At 35.5% G+C, this 22215-nt stretch overlaps 1 protein-coding gene across 1 annotated transcript in view; it reads left to right on the plus strand.

The window, feature by feature from the left end:
• Nucleotides 1-625: 625 nt before the first annotated feature.
• LOC116167228 (ionotropic receptor 25a-like) overlaps nucleotides 626-22215 on the plus strand; it is a 31515-nt gene continuing 9925 nt past the window's right edge. The window contains exons 1-6 of the mRNA XM_031482502.1: nucleotides 626-773; nucleotides 11453-11602; nucleotides 11655-11957; nucleotides 12094-12499; nucleotides 12555-12678; nucleotides 17947-18183. Of these exons, the coding sequence (XP_031338362.1) occupies nucleotides 677-773; nucleotides 11453-11602; nucleotides 11655-11957; nucleotides 12094-12499; nucleotides 12555-12678; nucleotides 17947-18183 (1317 nt within the window). The 5' untranslated portion in view covers nucleotides 626-676. The remainder of the gene's footprint in view (nucleotides 774-11452; nucleotides 11603-11654; nucleotides 11958-12093; nucleotides 12500-12554; nucleotides 12679-17946; nucleotides 18184-22215) is intronic.

Here is a 22215-nt window from a genome sequence, read left to right on the forward strand (position 1 = left end):
TGTGTGGGGTGTTCTTCTATTCGCAACTTTTTTTCTTTGAACATCTACATGGTAAATAATCAAGATAATATATTCGGACTGGACGCGAATATAATTACGATCGAACTTCACTTAGGTAAGTTCGTTTAATCGTATAAGAATAGGTTATTTGATCAAGATACAAAATTCACTTCCCACAATAAATGGCTTGATTCCATACATTCTAATGACGGAAATTTGCTAATTCCTCATTCAATTTGACTACAAACTATGCAGATATGTACCTGCATGACTTAAGAATTGCATTGACATTCCTGCATTTTTATTCTGTGACCGTTTGTTTTTTTGTACCAGTTCATAATAAAACATAAATGTCCAGAAGGTTAACACAATAATCTGTATTCATGAAAAAAAGAAAATCCGATACATTAATCGAAAAGAGCCAAATGGACTCCATTTAATCAATAAGTTAGAACAGTTTCCAATAAATTCTTCTATCACGCAGTTCCAAATCAATTCGTACGATAAAAGAGAGAAAAGTAAAGCTCGGACGTGCAGGTGGATGTTTCATATGTGTGCACGTATAGTACATAATTAATAGATACCTATATGCCTGTTTATATTGGTTATCGCTTGGCAACGTATAAACCACAAGAAAGAAAAGAGGAATTTCTGTCAGTACGGATACGGAGGCAGCATGACTTCGTTAATTTATGAGCTGTCGTTGGTACTGATTGTATTTAGTGCAATTTCGATTAAAGAAGTTCAAAGTCAAATACAAACCATCAATGTGTGTAAGTAGACGTTCGATTACAATTGCACTTACTTGTACCATTGTGTTGTACACCTATCCTACGGTTGTGTTACATTTGTTCTCTTTATTCTGATAATTATTAGGAATTACTCTTCTTAAGATTGTCCTCATACGACTGACTGTGTGTTACGTCTTTACAATCAGAGCTTGAGGATCTTAATTTAAGTATTAAGTTATTTGACAAGTTTATGAAGTATATATGTAAATCCTACAATTTGGGATTCCGCCACGGAATAATATGCGAATAATACTGAGTACAGCGAAGGGGATTTTCACAAATAATCTCCTTTCTATCACCTATTTGTTTTAATAACGTGTCCACAAAGTTACCATATTTAGTTGATATTAATTTATTTGTAGTACTTGTTGCTCTTGCTTGTTACTACAAGGAGAAAATTGTGGACTGTTTTTCTAATATTTATCAACCGGCATTCAAAACGACTTTTATTTTTAGCAGCAAATGCTAGTGCTGATTAGATAAGTTGGCACTTGCACTTTACTAATTTGCTTTAATATTTGGTAGTTTTGTGCTAATCTACACACCAAATTTGCAAGTTTCGGAGAAAAACGGAAAAATCAAAATTTCTATTGAGAGTCTTACTATAGACTAAAACACCAACTTGTTCGTAGCGAAATGAAATGAATGCCATACCTTTGCGCTTTTGTGCTCCTGTCGTGATGATTTTGTGTATGGCCAAAGAATACTTAATAAACCGATACAACGAAATATCGAAGGATCCTCAGTATTACAATCACTTTTAACGACAATTTATTTTAATTACAAAATACGTTTTATAGTTAACAAAAATGCATCAAATTCATGTCTTGGTCATTGAGATAATGCTTTTAATCTTGTTCCCAACGATATCAGTGCAAGAAAAACGATTTTGACATATTTTGATCAAAATCCATGTGGTTGCCAAAAATAGATCAAAATTCATGTTTTGGTCAATGAGATAATGCTCTTGGTCTTTTTCCCAACGATCTTGGTGCATAAATAACGATTTTGACGTATTTTGATCAAAATCCATGTGGACTCCGAAAGATCATTTAACATCTTTGAATCTCACATATGCGGTTATCAAATGTGCACGACGTGATGCACTCTTTCAGCATCAAGATAATGCGTTAGAAAGCTTTTAAAATTCCCAATTCATGTGTAAAAAATAATTTTGGGTGCATTTTGCCCTAAGACTTTCGACCTGTACCACAGAGATGAGTTATATTGAATTATTACACATCTAAAAGCCATAGGGAATAATCTAGCGAAAGTCCGAACTCGATACATGACCTAGGGAATGAAATATGTTAATTTCTATTATATTGAGCCCGCAGTTTTTCCTGTTCCCGATTCACTGGAAGCCCTATAACTTTTGTTCCTGTTGAACCAGCGTACTGAAAATCAATAGCGTCCGTCCTTAAAATCCAAAGTACCCATACACCAAATTTCAACACAGTCGGCCACTTTTAAAAAGAGTTAGAGCGCACACGGACGGACGGACGGACGGACGACAATACAAAACTATAAAGGATCTGAGGATCCTTAATAATTACTCTTTGGTATGGTCTCGCAAACATTTATTTTGAACATCTTCTGTTTAGCCACCTTTAGATGCTCGTTTTACTCTGAATTGCGACCCACCTTTATAGTTTCGTAACAAACACAAACACTTCGATTCCTCCTTGTCGGAGAAACTCCGTGTCATGCACACTCGTATTTAGACTAAAATAACAAGTAGATACCTACCCCTAGCGAGTATAGCGAGTGCTTTCTGCTAACACAGTGATACGGACTTGCAGTTCTAATATTAAATAAAATAAAAGTTTAAATGAACAAAGCACAAACACAAAACGGGATTGAGTAAGTACACTTTATAACACAAACGAGGAAGAGGGCTATGGTTGATAGATATTAATTCCTTTCGTTGAGAATTGGTTGTGGTACGTAAAAGTTATGCACGTTTTACTTTCAAAAACAGCATCTCAAGAAATAATTCGTGGGGGAGGGAGGCCCCTTTTAAACAGCGAAATTTAATGGACGTCTGGCACACCTTCAAGGTACAGGTTACCTACTGCAATAAAAATCTAGGACTCTAGGACCATTCCCCTAGAAGTAGTTCAAAACGGCAGCAGTGGGCCCGGACGGACGGACGGACGGACGGACGGACGGACAAAACGCAAACAATAGCACATTTTTTTTAGTTCATAAAAAATGCGCTAAAAATAATATATGTGCTCCGCTTAGCTGTTAGTCAGTGATCCTTGTCAGGCCTCTTATGGAAAAGGGATAAATAATAAGACAATAATCTTTATTATATATGAAGCTGTTCTTATTTTCTTTAAGGTAAGTACCTCTTTGCCTGCAATAGGACACATATTAGTAAATAGGGGTTTAAGGCAAAACAATCCTACAAAGTGAATAGTTAAACGACATTCATTGGCATCGATAGGAAATATTCAACTTTATTAATGCAATAAACTCAATGTATAATGACCGTCAGATGCTAAAAGAAAATTAATAGCATTTTCATAAACACCCTGTATTATAATATAAGCCTAAAGCTAACTGCAATACGTTAATCTAAGGCATTTCAGGGTCAGGTCTATATATTACGGCACCCGCGGTATCCACCAACACCAACTTGGTACAAAATTTCAAGTAGGTGGTTACATCGCCTTTACATAAGCAAAGAATACTACTCTTTCACATAAGTAGAGAAAATTAAATAGCGCTTGAGCCTAAAATTCTCTTCAATAAATTTGTATGAAATATATAACGAGGCTATCAACAACAAATGGTAAAATGATAAAACTGTAACAGATTAGAACAAATTGTTCATAAAAATACCTTTAATGCTTGTGTACTAGTAGTTTGTTCGGGTCACGGATCACGGCTGTCAATCACAATGGAAATGATTGACCCTCCAGCTGATTTCTGCACGGACCGACGATAGACAGTTTTTCAACTTTAGAATCCTGGAGGGCGTGAGTTTGCGGAAAATATTCAACACTCTCGTTTTTCTTGAAAATGTGGCAAAAATCTTCGCCCGCAGTGCGACGGTGGCTCGATGGATATGATTTCTTGCTCTTGGCTTAATTTCTCTCTTCTAGATCCATCCAGTGGACCGCGTTCAACGAATGCTGATTTCTCACTATTTAGACTTACATTTGTAGGTATCGCCTTTGAAAATTCTGACCCAATAAGCACTTTATCTTACGACAAATAGTATAAATACCTACTACACGCTATTGTGTTAGCGAGGAATGATAAGGATATATTTGATTTAGTAATAACCTTTTTACACAACATTAAATTAAACATATAAGTAATAGTTATTTATGTATTAAGGGCATAATAGTGATGATTATATTCTCGAGGGCGACGAGTTAAAAAGCTCGAGGGCCTATGGCCCGAGAGCTTTTTAGTCGCCCGAGAGTATAAACATCAGTTTATGCCCGTGGTACATACACAATTTTATGTTTTACAAATAGTTTTCTTCGTCAAAATTCGTTTACAAAATAATTCATGTTTGATCGAGTATGCGTGGTTCGAATTTGTTAATGTGCTTGAAACCATCCAAACGTCAAACGTAATTTTAAATAATTCAGTTCATCGTGAATTAGCAAGAAGTTCCAGAAACTATACGAAATAAGGCCAATCTTGTGATTTAGTAGGTATTGACAATTAATAATTGACGTTTCTAATTTTCAACGATCTGCAAATAGTAAGAATGAATTACTATGGTGATCCTTAATGCCCTAGGGCATAAAGTGGTACTTTATGCCCGCGTATCACAGATATAAAATGTGCTATGATAGGTTAGTAAGACAAATAAAATTGCCTTTGTTATAGTACCCGTGTGTATCTCTGCTGTATATCCCTTTCTTCCGTGGCCTACCCGATCGGCCCCAGAACGTGAAATGGGTCTATCCTAATGTCTAATTGTGACTTATGTTTAAACCGTGGGCAAGATCCCGAAAAGACCTTATAAAAAAAAAGTTTTTTGTAAATCAACATTCGGTTACGGCGAACATATTTAACTCGCTCTCCTTGCTCTGATTTTAATTACGATGACCCTCGGATGACCCGCTTCATTTAGCTCATCCCGAATATAGGTACACACGTACTGCAGCATAAATATTAATTTACCTTTATATTTCTGACTCCCTTTTAGCAAAGGGGCCTAGTACTTCAATATTTCCTCGCTAGTAATGTGTCATTTTCCTGACTTTTATGTCACTCTGTAATTGGGCGCATGCCTGTTGAGGGCCCAAAACAAGAGAGGGATAATAAATAAATAAATAAATAAAACTATTAGTGATTTTACTATAAAACAATTACTTCAAGGCAGTATTTTTATTAGTAATGGAAAAAAGAAATTTTATTATTAAGTAGTCATCATTGAGGATAGAAACAGTGGCGCGTGCATTTCTTGTGAGAGCGCGGTGGGGTCACAGAAATATATTTTAGTTCAGTGGGTGGGGTTAGCAGGGGATAATGAATATTAATTAGCCGCGTGTTATAGGTATATAGCGCTCTGAAAGGTCAAAGTAACGCTTTTGCAAGTTACAATACAACTAGGTATAGCTATTGAAAATGTGTACCTAACTTGTGAGAAACAGGCATTAACTTGGTCCACGTCAGGCTTAAAACATAAATAACAGAGAAATCGAAAGGTCTCAAAAATTTTATTTGGGAGTAAAACACCGCATAAGTTATGCAAATCGAATACGTACTTTTGAAAAAAACTTTTATTGTCTGGTTTCACAGTATATACTTGTATACATACCAAATTTGTCGATTAGCGAAGAAACTAGTAGGTACAAAATGGGCATATTTTCCGATTTGGCAAATAGAAAAAGAGAAATAGATTTACTGCGCTTACGTCATCGTTTCGTTTCTATCTACAAATAAAACTAATTTATTCCTAAACAGAGCTGGAGAGTAATTGATTACATTTATCAGTAGGTTGTAACCATAATAACTATAATAAGTAATTGATTATACATTTTAGACCCAGTAATTGTAACTTTACTTTTATTCTTTCCTTGTAATAAGAGCTCTAGTCCCAGATAAGACACTAAATAAAAGGTAAATTCAGAGCCCTACTCCCAGTGGTTTAGTAATTTTAAAAACACCAATCATCTAAACACTTTGTAATTTTATAGTAAATTGAATTTCCCGCTAAATCTTAGAACCAAAATGACGGACGAGTATGTCCTCTTTATTAAGCGCCTTAGTTTCGTGTATAGATAATTTTACTAGATATACCACAGGTGACTCGTCCGTAAGTTTAGTCCATAAGCTCGTCCGCTATTTTGGAGTCGAGTGACGTTTACTAGTGCATAATAGTTACTTAACAAGCGCGCAAAGTTCAATTTCGCGGATTGAGGTTGAAGGTATTTTGACGAGGCGAAGCTCATATACAACAAACATTTTTACTACAAATGAACTGATTATTCATTAAATTTGCTGTTTAGGTACGGTAAAAATGTAGTAGGTATACTTCGTGCTTCGAAATTAATCAGAAAATGATAGGTTTTTTTTACAGTTGTAGAAAAGGGGTTTAAGGTAAGATTTTACACATCAAACAGTTTTTCTGTGCGCAGATTTGGATTGCCAGTGGGCTCCAAAATGGCAGACGAGTCTTCTACCTTAATGAAGTAATTACTGTAGTTTCGTCTCAAAATTGAAATTATTTATTACGACAGAACACAACGCATTAGTTATTATACCTGGAGTACATAATATTCTCTTTATCCCATTTGTTATACATACAGTGCTATTCATTTAGAAGTAGATTTCCTATGTTTACTTTTAAATGACAAAAATCCTTCTGAAAGACGCCTAATTTTATGGAACCGACATTACATGCGCATGCATTTTGCATTGTCGTTCTAGTTTATTAATAAAAATGACAGTAAATAATCTGCTTATAGGTTATGATGAAGAGATATTAAATTCGGCCGCTATTTCCCTCACGTATGTTATGGGATTGTTTTCCACAACAAATAAAATATTCAATTTCATATCCCCCGTTAAAATTAAGGATTGCTTACGGTGTCTTATGTGGATCGCATTTCAATAATCACTAATTTTAAAGTGATCAACACAGAAAATAAGTCTCTTACGCTCCTTTAACCTATTACCGGCACTATACCAATTGACAATATCAAGTTTTTCTTCCGTTGAATACATCGCACACGAATGATAATAAAAATACGGAAGCCAAAGCAATAATATTCCAATTAATTAATATGGCAGTAAAATGTTAATGTGTTTTAAGAAGTGATTTTAGTTGCATAAAATTAGGCGTCCTTCAGCAGAGTTTTTGTCATTTAAAACTAGACAGAGAAAATCCCTATGTCTACTTCTAAATGAACAGCACTGTTATGTATATGCCAATGATGAGGATTAAAAAATTGACATTATTATTTACACACCGGTTTTGTAAACTACTTCTTTAAATTAAGATGTAAGTAATACTACACGTACCTAATTATTTACCTAGTGCATATATTGGTTTATAATGGATATGGACGGTGTTTACTTGCTCTATACCAACACATGGCAATCGTAAATACAAATGAAGGTTAAACTGGTTAACAAACATAGCTCGTTGTTTAGTCATGTATAGTAACAAACATTATTTGTTTTTCTAATTTCCCGTTACCTTGCGATTGTATATACTGCGCCAATTATTATGTGCAACTGCGTTTAATTTAACATAAAACAGAATCATTACTTACTTATAGATTCACTTTTAAGTACATATTACAGAGTTATATGATTGTGTGTGCATTGTATTCACAAAATATTAAACACTATCCCTGTCGTTAAATCTACTCCGAAAACTGTAGAATATACCTACAAGTAAAAGCTGGAAACGAAGTAATACGTTCCATTATTTTATAGATCTAATTCTAAGTAAGTGATCCATTTGCTTTGTGTTTGTTTTATGTAGGTATATTTTATTATGGTAATATATGTATATGCGCTACTGCTTTGTCAGTTTTAGCCCAATTAGTACTTACAGCCTTATGTGATTAACATTAAACTACATGTAATTCTTAATATACCTACCTACTGGTCGGTTGCATCACTACACAATAAGTGGCAAATTTTAAAACAAAAGTTTTTCGTCGACCTCTCGATAACAATATAAATTACTCCTTAGTGACGAGTACAATGATGAAGCTTATTAATCGTTAGCAACCATTAATGGTTAGCAACCAACCATTATACGTTAGCAACCATTAATCGTTAGCAACCACTTATACATAACAACCATTTTATTAAAGGGAAATGACAATTATATAACAATTCACTTTCGGCAACAGCTGAGAACTTCCATCCACCTAACCATTTTAATCTCGGTTTTAATGTAGTGAGATCAGCAGCCAGTATGGTCGCCAAACGATCTCAGCAAAGCATATCCTGATGTAGGTATATGTAGCTCCTCGGATAAGGTATTGTTAAGGTATTCAGTTACTTTACCTTCAACATTGAGTACGTCGACCACAGGGATGAACATTTCCATATCTTTCACTGTTAATACACGTACTTTAGTACAGTTGCAAAAGAATTAATTACATTCTAATTTCACATACCTTTTCAAGGTAAAATGTCAACATGACATTTTCGGAAATATCTCCTTTCAAATTCATTGTATTCCATCAATTGCCGAACTGATTGAAACCGTTCCAATAAGTTTCTTTTGATTTGAGTGGATATAATGTTAAAATCGTCTCCGCAGCAGAGCAAGCAATACATAATCTTCCACAGCGATTACGAGGACTGACGATACAGCATAAAACAACACATTACTATAGCAACGACAATAGCTGTAATTTAGGTAGTGAAAAATCGTCGCTCATAATTTCGTTTGTAATTTCTTGTAGTTGAATTTAAAATTACCTACCCCAGTGAAGTCGACGAAAAAACGTTGTATGCAATTCATGTATAAATCGGCGATTATTGGTTCGTTCGAATTTAGTCCACTCGCTGCGCTCGTAGACTAAACATCTCACTCACCAATAAAACGCCTCATTTATACACTCATTGCATAAATAACTATTAGATACGACGTCTAAGTAGGTACTTGCTCGTATTTCACCCAACCGCAATAAAAGGTTCGTAAAATCTGTTTTTATATTCCTCTTTTAAAAGGCGTATCCGAAAGACGGAATTTGTTTCCACTCGGTTTGCGTTAACTTTGGTATTTGAAGTGTTCTCGATTCACGTTTCCAAAGGATAGGAACCTCTTGAACTTGGAAAAAAAAATAGTTAATTCACTATTCACTCTAAACGCGACATAAAATTTTAGGACAATGTCCCTGGCGGACCAAGATTTCTGGATAGACGGACGGACAATGAAAAAAAATACGGCGTCTGGAAATGGACTTGACTCCACATTAATATTCCTTATTAAGATGGTGGCGTTACTTTGCTTATGACCGTGCGTCTCCAATCAAAGCTCTTGGCCCACTTGTCAGTTCTGCCGTAAAAACGGCTAACCATATATTTTGTCTGCTGAGTGCAACAATGTGTTGTGTTATGTGTTCATGCCAACGCTCAATAAGGTGCGGTGCCAATAATTTGAGAAGCATGTTGGACTTATGAACCCAGTATTTATCTTCTACTTCGACAAATGAATGCGCTTTTTCATGAGAAAGATATGAAAAGTATAAGATGTAGAAGTTTATGATGGCGCGGGTCAGTTTATTAGCGATAAACGTGCGTATTTAGAACGCATGAGTTTTTACCCAGATACCAGAAACCTGCCAGCTTCGTTGGTTTCGTCTAGACGAGACCGAGGTACCGAAAGTATGCGGATCTGCAATTTGCTAAAAGAGGACAAGATTTACGTAGCGTCAATTTCAGAGTTGCTACTTCGCAATACAAATAGAGAAGTAAAAAAGATAAAGGGTATAGAGAGAGGCAGGCATCAGTTGCCATAACGTGTAGGTCGTCCGCTAACTTTTGGGTTACACAAAGTTCGATCGCGACGTTCAGTGGCGTAGCTAGGCCTTTTTAGGGAGGGCTGCACCCTCCCCCCCCCCAATTCTGTATCCAGCCCCCCTTTATATATTTCAAAGTTTTTATTATAAGCGTCTTTCGGTGCGCTTAATGTTTTTAATGGCAAGTTGCTGCAAGTGTAGCCATATCTCCTTCCCATCGGGTGCCCAGTTGTCGGACGAAAACACGTCGTGCCCGCGCATGACGTCACTCTAGTTACATCTGGCGCGTAAGCCCATAAAGATTCAATGGTGGGCCTCGTTTTCGAAGTATAATCTGCATCGTGGTGCAATTATATTTATCGTACGTACAGCAAGGGCCTATACATATGTGTAGTTGATAGTCCTGCATTGCAAACATTCGAGTTTCTGCTTCTATTAATAGCGAATACCTTTTATTTCCGCTTTTATAACACCGCGAGGATACCTAATAAACATTTAAACGATAATGTCTGGTTGCGCGAGTGCAAAATGTAATAATTATTCACGAAAAACGAAGGGTTAAGATGTTAAATACTTCGGAAGTGAAGATACGTATGCGAAAAAATTTGTAGACTAAACATAAAATTGGGGCATCCGTTATCATACGAGGAGACCACGAACTTATAAATTAAGATGGACTGCTGATCAACAGTTTCATAGAGATAGAAATGGCCCTAGTATGGGCGCGGCAGCATTATCAGTCCATCATAATTTATAAGTTCGTGCCCTTTACGTATTCTTATGTGCACACTACTCAATCTGAATGCAACTACTTCAATCCCGTGCTTCTTTCATGCCCTTGCTGTGATATTGTCATGCCCATGACATCGGTCCTTACATGTTACTATGTCGAGGTCGAGAATCCCCTTTAATGTTTTTTCGACAACTTCGGGAATTGCTTTTTTGTCATAGCAAAGGGGAAATACAATTTCCTCTATGGTGATAGTTAGCTCTAACAAGGATTCTCAGATTGCCTTATCCCACATTCTATCCATCAACAACTGCCACTTGCAGTGGCATTTCTGCCCTTCGTTTTCTCCTGTCTACGAAGAAGTTCCTAATTGTACAAATACTATGTTGCACCATAACCGAACACTCGAACCCAATTTTAAAAGCAACCGCAAAATATGTTGTTGTTCGTTTCGCTTGATCAATTGGCTTGAGGTTTCTGGGGGTTCACAAAACCCCACAGATCTTCCTTCACAAACAGGTCACCATAGGTCTGATTGTTAAGCGTTTCCATTCCGCGGCAATCCATCAAAATATTCAAGAACTTGCTGGACCAACAAACTATTGAATTAATTTTTAATTTAGTGTATACCACAAATTATGTAACAATACTGTCTTTTGCCCAAATGACCTCAATTAGTTTCTACACAAGCATCCAATTCCATTCAAAAGGGCGTAGCCGCGTAGAGCTTTAGGCTTGGAAATACAAAGGTTTTGGAGGTTTGCAAAGACAACCATTTTCTTTCTGAAATCTTATTGAAACCCAACTAAACCGCCATTTTGGACAACATAATCATTAAAAGCAAAATTACGTTCTTACTGCAATAATTGCATTGTGCACTGTACCGGTCTGTAAAAAATTTACCCATGACCCCATGAACTTTGCATTTGTTTGAAGAATCATAAAGGTAATACATTTATTTGTTGCAGTGCACGTCAATGAAGACAATTACAGAGTCGCTGAGAGTTCGGTAAAGGTCGCCACCTTATATGCCAACAGAAAGGAAGATTTAAAAATGAACGTTAAAGTTGAAACAGCTACTGGATACCGAACCGATTCCAATAAAACGCTGGAATCTCGTAGGTCACATTGTACTTTTTTTTCGCTAAGCTTGTCTTACATTTTCTTTAGTTTGCAAAACCTACGGCACGATGCTGGCTAACAAAGCGCCGCCGCATCTACTTTTGGATACCACCAGAACTGGATTCGCTTCGGAAACTGTCAAGAGTTTCGCACTAGCATTAGGGATTCCCACTATCAGTGGATCATTTGGCCAAGAAGGCGATTTAAGACAATGGAGAACGCTTACTCCGGAACAACAGCATTATCTAGTACAAATAATGCCTCCTGCGGACTTAATTCCAGAGTTAATTAGAACCATTGTACTGCAGCAGAACATATCTAATGCAGCAATTCTTTTCGATGACACCTTCGGTATGTATATATATGTTAAATCTTGTATACGGCATTTTCTAATTTAAAGTATTAAGCATAGGTACCTTTCGTTCTTCCGTTCAAGAGTCTGTCGCTCTGCAATTTTGGTAGTTTATATGCAAAAAATTTGTTTTAGTGATGGACCACAAGTACAAATCTCTGCTTCAGAACATTGCAACGCGCCACGTTGTAACTCCAGTAAACCCTGCCGACGTTAAAACTCAATTAATAAAATTAAGAGAGCTGGATATAATGAATTTCTTCATCCTTGGCGGTTTAGATACTGCTAAAATGATTTTGGACACGGCAGACAATTTGGATTATTTTTCAAGAAAATTTGCATGGCACATACTGACTCAGGAAAACGAAGATGTGAAATGCAACTGTCGGAACGCTACCATCGTTTACATAAAGCCGTTGCTCGTCGATCCATATCGAAATAGATTAAACACTCTGCGAACTTCTTACCAATTAGATGGTAAACCGCAAATATTGGCAGCGTTTTACTTTGACTTAGCTCTCCGTTCGTATATGGCCGTGAGGTACTCACTCAAGATATCGATTAAAGTAAAGTTGGTTTACTTCTTTAATTTGTAGATCCATGCTTGGTTTCAATCAGTGGCAACAGAATATGTCGTACATTACATGCGATGCTTACGATATGGTAAAGAAGAACACTCCACCGAGAAATCAAATACTACTCAAAAAGAGTTTTAGTGAGGTACTGTGTGCTTTTTGTTTTTATTACTTCTAGTCCTCAATCAAAATTTATCGCCGAGACAGAGTGTTTAATTCTAAACCATGCATTTTGAACTAATTTTTAGCACGTCGTTAATGATTTATAATTCAATATAATTTATAACCACCAAATTAGTAATTGATCAGTAATGATAATACCCTAATGATAATACTCACGTTACTTAAGGGATTTTCCTATTGGCAATAGTTTTGATTTTAATTTTTTACTGTAATGAATTTACCTATATTACAGTGGGTCGAGTATTAACTGCTAGCTACTCTTGCAACAGGCTTTTGCAATGAAAGGGGTTCCTTTCCAACATTTTGAATTTCTAAGCAAACTCGCGAAAAATATTTACTTGACCAACGGCTATAGCTCTATACAAAATTTTACTATGATTGATTTATTGAAGATTTCTCCTTTCCCATTTGCTGAAATTTGACTTTCACAGATAGGTACTTGATTTGTCTATGGGTTTGTTCGTAAAATCAAATACAAAATTACTACTCTGACTAACGAAATCTTGCTGATCGCCTCCTGATCGAGAAAGTCGCCTAACAATTGTAACCCAATAGCACTAAATCCAGAAGACGAAACATTGACATAAACCCCAGACTAGAGAGGCTTCCGAAACTCAGTACGAAACAATGTTCCATAGAAATTAAACGACGCAAAAAGTGCACCACATTTTCACGGCGGGTGACAAATTTATTTTTTGAATTTCCACCAAGAATATCATTTATTTGGAAAACCAATTCGCTAAACTTTGATACTCTGTGTTAAGTTCCTATGAGATACAACGCTCAAATTCTTAAATCTTAGAAGTCTGTAAACTTCACCACACGGAAATTTCGAAAAAATTTAAATGCAAATTTAGGGCTAGGTACCGTTACACTCTTCCCACACAACAGTCACTAATATCTTGCTAGTGATCCGAACCTAAAACCCACAATCAGTACTTAAGACAGTATCTGACGTTTGCTCAGACTCAAACATCGAATTTACTTAAACACTCCTTTCACTAGTACATCCGTGACCGTGCTAGTTCACTTTGATGTTATCATTCTTAGAATGTTACCGACCTTTCCCTTATTTAATTAAATTCTTAATACCCAAAAAATACTTGTTCATACAGCTCTCAAATATTATTTAGTGTCGTTTTATAATTGAGTGATGACAATACCAAAGTGCTATCTATATATATCTTATCTGTAATAATTAGATATACAACTTATATCACTTCAATATGTAAGTAGCATGTTGTATCTGTTGCACTTTAGGGAAATAAAACTTGCATAAAATAAAATTGAACCCCCAAGGGAAAAAATTTTAATATGACAATCAATTGTTTTTTATCTACGGCTAGCTTAGTAATACAAATGTTTTTTAAGCCCCTTACTTTACGGAAATTTTGACTTAAAATATTGATTTGGCTTATGAAAAACACCTACCTCGTGTCGCTGCTAAATTTGATCCTTACCTAAAATTCATCTTTACTACATAATGAATTTCTGGTACATTCTTATGTTTAAAATATACACACGTCTTACTAAACAAAATTTTAATCCAACCAAAGGAATTGTATCACTGAAGTTAAATGCAATTTTTCAACCAATGAAACAAATTAACCAAAATCCTTTGTTGGGATTGGATTCTTATTCATAAATGTAATACAAATCTATTCATGCAAATGGTTCTCATAGGTCGTATTATTTCAAACAAAATTACTGTTTGCATCACCCTGGTAACGTTATCTTCATGATGAATGCAAAGTTTGGTGGGAGAAAAGTTTGTAGTAATCACGAATTCAAACGAACCGGCTTCAATTTCACGAAGGTATAACTCGAAATCGTGACTATACGATGGAATAATATGGCAATGTTCCTCTGTGTTATTAATTTTATCCAAATTAACTCCTATAGGTTTCGTTGGGGGCAAATGCACCAATTAATTGTCTTTAAATTCACCGCCGTTTGACGTTGAATACCAAATTTTATTTATCGCACAAAGCGTTGCCCGTCGCTCAACTTTGAGAAACTTGCTTGTATTAATCAGCCGAGACTGTTAGCCGTCCGAAAAAACTTCGTTGATTTAAATCCGTTTCTATTTGAAGAGCGCATTTGCGACTGGAAACTGTTCCTTTGTGTAAGTTTTACCACTCGTAAATGAACGGCCTTGTTATGAATTAGGCTAAAACTACCGTTCCAACGCAAAACTAAGCTTGCAGGTAACTCGCGCTTGGCACCAATCTAGTTTCACTTCTTTAACTTCTTAACGAAACGAATGAAAAAATCGCAGCCACGTTCATGTTTAGAATTTTTCACTCAAAATGAAACTGGTAGCACTTTATCAGTATTTGATAAATTTTCACAAAACATGAATTTCAGCGCACATTTTTCTTTTTTATAGATAAAATAAGTTAAAACTTTGTAACTACAATAATTGATATATGTACAACGACGACAAAACTGACAACTAGTTCTTAACTAGTCCAAATTAACGATTTACGTAAAATAAAGTAAACAAAAACCGTTTGCCGGAATTTTGTCTCAAATCAGAACTGTACAATAGTTAAATTTACGCAAAAACCTAACTTGAACGACCTTCTGTTTTCGAAACTTAGGATTCCTCTTTCTTCGCGGTCCTTGAATATTGTACAACTTCGTTGGAGGGTTAGGCATGCATAAGGTAACATTAATTTAAATATTTTTTCAGAATCAGAGGTCGTTCAGTAGGCAGCTAATAATACTAACAACACCTCACAAATTTTGCCCTTTTAAAATCGTTAATGTACCTACTGACAAGTAAAAATATGTGATGTAACTAGAACAATAAACGGATTATTGATCGACAGATACTAGGTCAGTTGCATTAAACGTCCGTTTCAAAGTCAAGTACAGATAAAGGGTTTTTACTAAGTAAACTTTAAGTTCTAAAAGATAAACAAATAGGAACAGATCTACCAGAGAACAAAACTTATATTTTTGTCTGCACTAATCGAAGTAATTTTTTATTCAATGTCGAAATTTAAATATCTTGATGCACACAAGGTCATTCTAGCGTAGTTTTCAAGAAGAATACTGCTACTTTTGCGCGAATTCCGTCCATTTGGTCGTCGGTTTGAGTGCTTGAGATCTCAGCACTCAGATTTTAGTACATTTTTTATTTCCAGAAAGGAGCTCATAGTTTCACAGATTTCAGTATCTGCTGTTCACGCGCGTTTTATATATAAATCGAGATCCTGGCAACGGAATATCGTAACACTTTCGGGTAATGGGTTTTCGGCATTTTATTCGTACTATCGTGTTATTCCAGCATCGCTTAGCCCAAGAACTTATAAATTAAGATGAACTGCTGATCAAACAGGGTTATTCCTGCCCCGCTTAGTTTGAAAACTGAAGGTCATTGCTCTGTTACGATGTGTTAGGTACGCCGAAGAAATTTTAAATGCAGATACTTTTAATGATAATGAGTCAGGTACAATATTAATTACAGTTCATGGTGCAAAAATATAGGTACTACTACTATAATTAACATACAACAATAATTTTAGGAACTTTATAACTGTTCCTGTACAATAAAATCGGCAATCTTTACTTTAATCTGTCGAAGATTTGAAAGTCCTATTGTGGCGTACCGAACGTGGGCTTTACGTTTACCTTTTGGTAACTTACTCTTGCATCACACGGAGATATTTTTGACCGCTCGCTATGTTGGCGTATAACATCCAAAAAGAGGGAATAGTTATTTATGGTATAAGTGTGTTATATTACAAATAAGTCACGCGAGAAAAAAGTAAGCCCACGAGGCCGTCAGGCCGAGTGGGGTTATTTTCTCAAGTGACTTATTTGTAATTAACACACGTGCACCATACAAAACTTTATCCAACACCTCCTCAAGCTGGTTTAAAACGTGGAAATCTTAAAAACTGCGTGTTCCACGAAAAGCTAGAGTGCATGGAATACAAAAGCAATAATTCGTTGCTATGGGGAATAATAAACAACAAAAAATTTTGTCAGAAAATTTATATGGATTTACTTATGGTTCCTGTACTTTATCTTGCTAGTGAGTTATTTTACGTCCATAACTCATTAGTGGGTTATATTATACCTTACTCGTTTAATTTCGTCATGATAATGACTGGATAACATAGAGGTGTTGGATAAAATAACAAAAATAATTTGTCGATCAAATACACTTAAAACGGCGATGTAAAACAAAGGGGAAGTGTACGAATTGCTAGTTAAATTATGAATCAATATCGTGGTCGATCCAATCGTAAGAAAGCGACCGTAAGTTTGTCACAGTTTGTCGCACTTGCCCTAGTCAAGTCTTATGGTGTTCACAAAAATCACGATCGCGCGCGTTTTCTTCAAAACGATATAAGGCTTAGAATAATGCTTAGCATCAACAATTCCTATCCCATTTAGAGCAATGGGAGATCACTATCCCATAAAAAAATTTAGTACAGCTCCTAATGTGTTCGAATTTTAACAAAAATCAATAATATTAAAAACACACTAAGATACTATATTTATTTATTTATTTATTTATTTATGTTCATGTTAGAGTGCAAAGCACTTACAATTGTCAAAGAAAGTTTACATGTAAAAGTGTATATAACATAACAAGTCCAAAATAGAACAAACAAACAATAATACATTAACACTAACACTGTACGCAATAACACAGAAATACATACGAGACAAGCAATTTTAGTAATGAAGTTGATTGTAATTGAATTTCGAAATTTAGTATTAAACACGTTTATTTTGAAACTGAGTCAAATAAATGTACAAAATGCATGACTATACCTATGCATAAGATAAGGTAAGATATTTATTCGAGGAGTAGAAATAAATACATGCAATACAATACAATCTTATGGAAATATAACTATTGCTCACGTCTAAAAAAACCAAACACCTAGTTACAAAGTAAGGACAAAAAATGAAACAATTTAACACAAACTCACTGTGTAGGTATGTGGGCGTAAGTGGTGATAGCGCTCCTTTACCTTGTAGGGGGTAATACGTATTAGTAAATTTTGGTTTTCTTAAAGTCCAGGAAATTGAGATTTTTTATTTCGTAAGGCAAAGAATTAAATAATTTGCTACCCGAATAGTAGGTACACGCCTCGCTCATAAAAAGTCAAATTGTAAAATAATTCTCTATTGAAATTTGTACTTGTGACAACCTACACTTTCCACCACTTTTAAGGCATAGTTGTTATATATCATCGGTTTGCAGGTCACGGGAGAAGAGTTGGCATATGGTCCCTTCCGCATGGTGTCCAATGGAAAGAGTTATATGCAATTTGACATGGAACTTACGGCCGTTGGGGTTAGAGACGGATCGCCTGATAAGTCGGTGAAGCTGGGAAAGTGGAAAGCAAGTTTGGACCCCAACTCTGCTATTGAGTATGCAGATTCCCAAAGTTTGCAGAATTATCGCGCCGATGTTATATACAGAGTGTACACCGTTGTTGTAAGTCACGCGTCTTAATTGTTGTGTTGTTACACTTACATCTTGTTTCAAATTTTAATAACTTATTAATAAGTGTGCATAAAATTAAGTAAGAAGAAGTTTGAAGATATTTTACTTACTTTTACTTACAGTCAACGTTTTATTAACCAAATTTTCATTCCATTGGCTAATATGGTACGGAAACTAGTGGACCTATCTTAGATATTGGAATTATCAATAGTATGGCTAGGTCAACTGAGTTTCATGCTTTGATTTTATGTATATGCATTTATACTTGTATTTAAACCGATTATTCACGTGAACTGGTTTCTTGATTAAATGATTGTCTATTAACTATTACGACTTATTAGTATTTTAATAATGTAAGCGTATAATAGGTACTTTTATCTACAATATAGATTTTGGCAAACTTTAAGCTAAGCGGTAAGATGCAAGAAACAGAAGGTTGTTGTTTACAATTAATTCTCTGCGTTTGGTACAAACTCGCACGAGTCTCACACCTTTCCCCGGTTTCGATTGCTCGTTCTAAAGGCCACTCTATAGGTACGTTGACTAAAGTCATTCCGAATCAATTTCTCCGGTTGTTACAATCGGGTCATCTATTTCTCTTTTGTTGATATCTTTATTTGGATACCACTTCTATCCGAGCACTGACACGCCCTCTGTTTGGTTGTTCGAATTTTCCAAAAAAACTACCACTCTCTGAGCTCAAAGCGCACTTCGTCATCGCCCATCGATTCTCTAATAAATCGATCAAGATTTCGTGGTTTGGGACACTGGCTACGCAGTTGTCATCGTAAAACTCGTTACAAGCTTCTCTGAGATCTCCCTGGTGTATTCGCAACCTGGTATAGAACAGTTTTCTAAACACCTTGCCAAATGATAGCCTAGTCCAAAACTTTAAAAGTGTGTATGTTTTCCATTAAAAATTGTGATATCATAACAGCGTGATACTGATACTTTAGATTCTGTTTCGTCAAAAAGACAGTTTCTACCCTTTTTAGTTTTAAATTAAGATAAGACACGGTCGACTTTAAAATGTAACTGCGCTGTGATCCAGTTTCGGTCAGTATCACCCCTTACATTTAAGCGCAAAATGTGAAGGAAAACATTCGTACTTCTTTGATTCATCATAGTGCTGTCTCGATTTACTCCTCCAGACAACTCTTTGATGTCCATACTTGACACATGAGTGGTGCATGCGCCTTTCCGATACACTTAATTGTTATACGACATTTCCTGGGCTGATGCCCAATTTTGAAACATTTAAACCAAGCTCTTTTCTTAACCAAAACGATTTTTCTCTGGTCCAGTGTCATTTTTGCGCTTGTAAACATTGTTTGCTATCATCACATCATCATTATCATCAACAAAAAATACATTTAACATCAGTATTTATTAAATCTGTGGCAGTCATTGGTTAATAAAATCGAATTTGATATAACGTTTATTTTATATGTGTATATTATTTTTTTTATTATACCTGAATCACAATCTCCGTTTTAAACACTCAAATGCGTGCGAAAAAAGGCCTTTTCGTACTTCCGAGACTAAAGTGGCCACTTCACTCCATTATGACAAGTACTGAAGTGTCACTTTTTGTCCCGCCGGGATTAAATTTTGACGAAAATCCCGGAAGGATGAAATTACTAACAAGGCAATTTCAGTAGGTTGTTCCATATTTTGTATGCGGTACTACTTCTTAAACGCATCATACTGCTGCTCATATAGTTTTTTGGATTTCGGTGGTATCAATTCTTTACCTAATTTGGCTGCTTTTTATGAATATCAAATACACTTTTGTCACCCACCACCAAAATTATGACACTAGCAATGACAGTTTCCAAATTATTTTTGTTACCACAGCATAGGAATTGTCGTACCAACGCTTCGTTCCTATGGTAACTTGTTAAGTAGCGATTTTTTGAAAGAACGCGTTCTCTAACTCCATACATATTAAGTGTTTCAGTTTCGGAAGTACGAAAAATATCGTATATACCTTGCGACTGAAGTAGTAGTCTTAATCCCTCAGGTAAATTATGGCCCTCCCTTCGGTCGGGCCATAAACTTTACCTTCGGGATTAAAAGTACTACTTCAGTCCCGCGGTATATAATATACTATTAAAACACACGTGCTTTAAAGTTGCTAAGTAACGATACTTCAAGTATGACTTTTGAAACTGTCAGCTGGGTGAAATAGAAAATCCTCTTAGGTCGCTTTCTGTAAATGCAGAACATTTCTTTGGCTTGTACCTATCCTTTGATTGAAGGTTTCACAAACGTGCGTAATTTAGGGTATGCTTCCAAATCTGTTCCACTTTTAATCGCAGCATTGTTTGAAGTTTTGAGTTAATGCACCAAAAGATAGGAGATTTAAATACCTTTAGCATTTCCTTCATATATCCCAGCATTATCGATGCATTTAAGACTTTATTCGTAAGTAACTTCCTTTTCATCCATGGAAACAACTTTTCATATTCTTTATAATAGGCTTTACTGGAGTTGGATTTTACACCTACCAACGTTTGTTTAGATTTTACAACAATCAATTTAAAGGGCGGTGAATTATCTTTTTCAACGGAAATCGTTTAATTCACAAAGACGATGATTTTTATAAGCAAACGTCAAGTGACATTTCCATGGCAATCGTGAAATTACGAACACCCAGCCCACTTAATTAGACATGTATTCGAGTATAACGTCAATATGACTTCATTGTATTTCCTATTTTTAAATTATATACTGCAGGTATAATAAAAAATACTATAAGATACACGTGTATAATTAGTCTTTAAAGCACTTGCAACGTTAAAGGCACTCAGCTTTGCGTCGGGCCCTTAAACTCGTTGCGCGTGCTTTAAAGACTTGATTATACACTTGTATCTTAATATACTATTATATGACTGTGGCAGTCATCTTTGAATTTTGTGTCCGTTTGAATCGCTGCCTGTTTTTGTCTTTGTTTAGGTATTTTTAAAATAGAACAACTCAGAACAAAAAAGTGAAGAAAAATGGCTATATGTACACAAAACTCAATAGTTCACACAGAAAAAAAACTAAACAAACTATATCTAAATGCCCAAACGGCAAACGTCACAAAAAAAAGAGATATTTTTTTCGTGCTCATCCACTTAACCCAGAAAATAGACTTAAATTAACAATAAAGTAAAAGATTGTCAGAGTTGCAGAATACAGTCTCTAAACTGTGGATCTAAAAAATAGAAAAAACACAGAGGTAAAGAAATGAAAAATGATATAAACAACGGAAAATGAATAATTTATCTAAACACCTAAAGAGTTTTATACACTACTTTTATAAATTGAAAAAGATTTAAATATTTAATATTCGACGGAAATCTTCGCAAAGTTATATGAAAAAGAAGATTTAAACATTTGCAATTTATGTTCAGAAATTGAAATTAAATCATTCCGTCGAATTACGTTTGTTCGAAGAGTAATTTTGTGGTAAAGATAGGAAGGTGTTTAACACATCATTATTTTCTGGTACAAAACAGCTGAATAGAGGAGTCGACTTATGAGGTGCTCTGAGCTTATGAGAAATTAGAAGTAAGAAGGCAAAATAGGATATTTCTAACTAGAGCCATCCATATTTATTTTTCTATAATTCCCTCTCGTGTGTAGGCAATTCAGTGTTACAAATTTATTAGAGAGCGCCACAACGGTCGTTCCGGGTCATCGTCATATTCTGAATTCTCATCTTCAAGGATTCTTTATGCATGAGCTCCCACAGATACAATATATTGAAAGAGCATGCCATATGACATTCACAAATCCAAGATCACACTCCTTGACATACCAGCAGAATATTGCTGAAGCAATAGCAGCTGGGATAGATTATAAAGAGTTTAAGTCTACATTTACTCCTTTCGCCCATCCCCAATTGGTCGGTTAGAGTATGTTGTCTAGCCTAGGTTGAACCTACGAAGACACTCTGTATGAATCTTGCAGTGCAAAGGCGTTAGTTGCTGGTAGAGAGGAGGGGGTTTTCTTCATTCTTATAGGGAATTTTAG

Source organism: Photinus pyralis, unplaced genomic scaffold (genome assembly GCF_008802855.1).
Source record: "Photinus pyralis isolate 1611_PpyrPB1 unplaced genomic scaffold, Ppyr1.3 Ppyr1.4_LG3b, whole genome shotgun sequence".
Classification (NCBI taxonomy): domain Eukaryota; kingdom Metazoa; phylum Arthropoda; class Insecta; order Coleoptera; family Lampyridae; genus Photinus; species Photinus pyralis.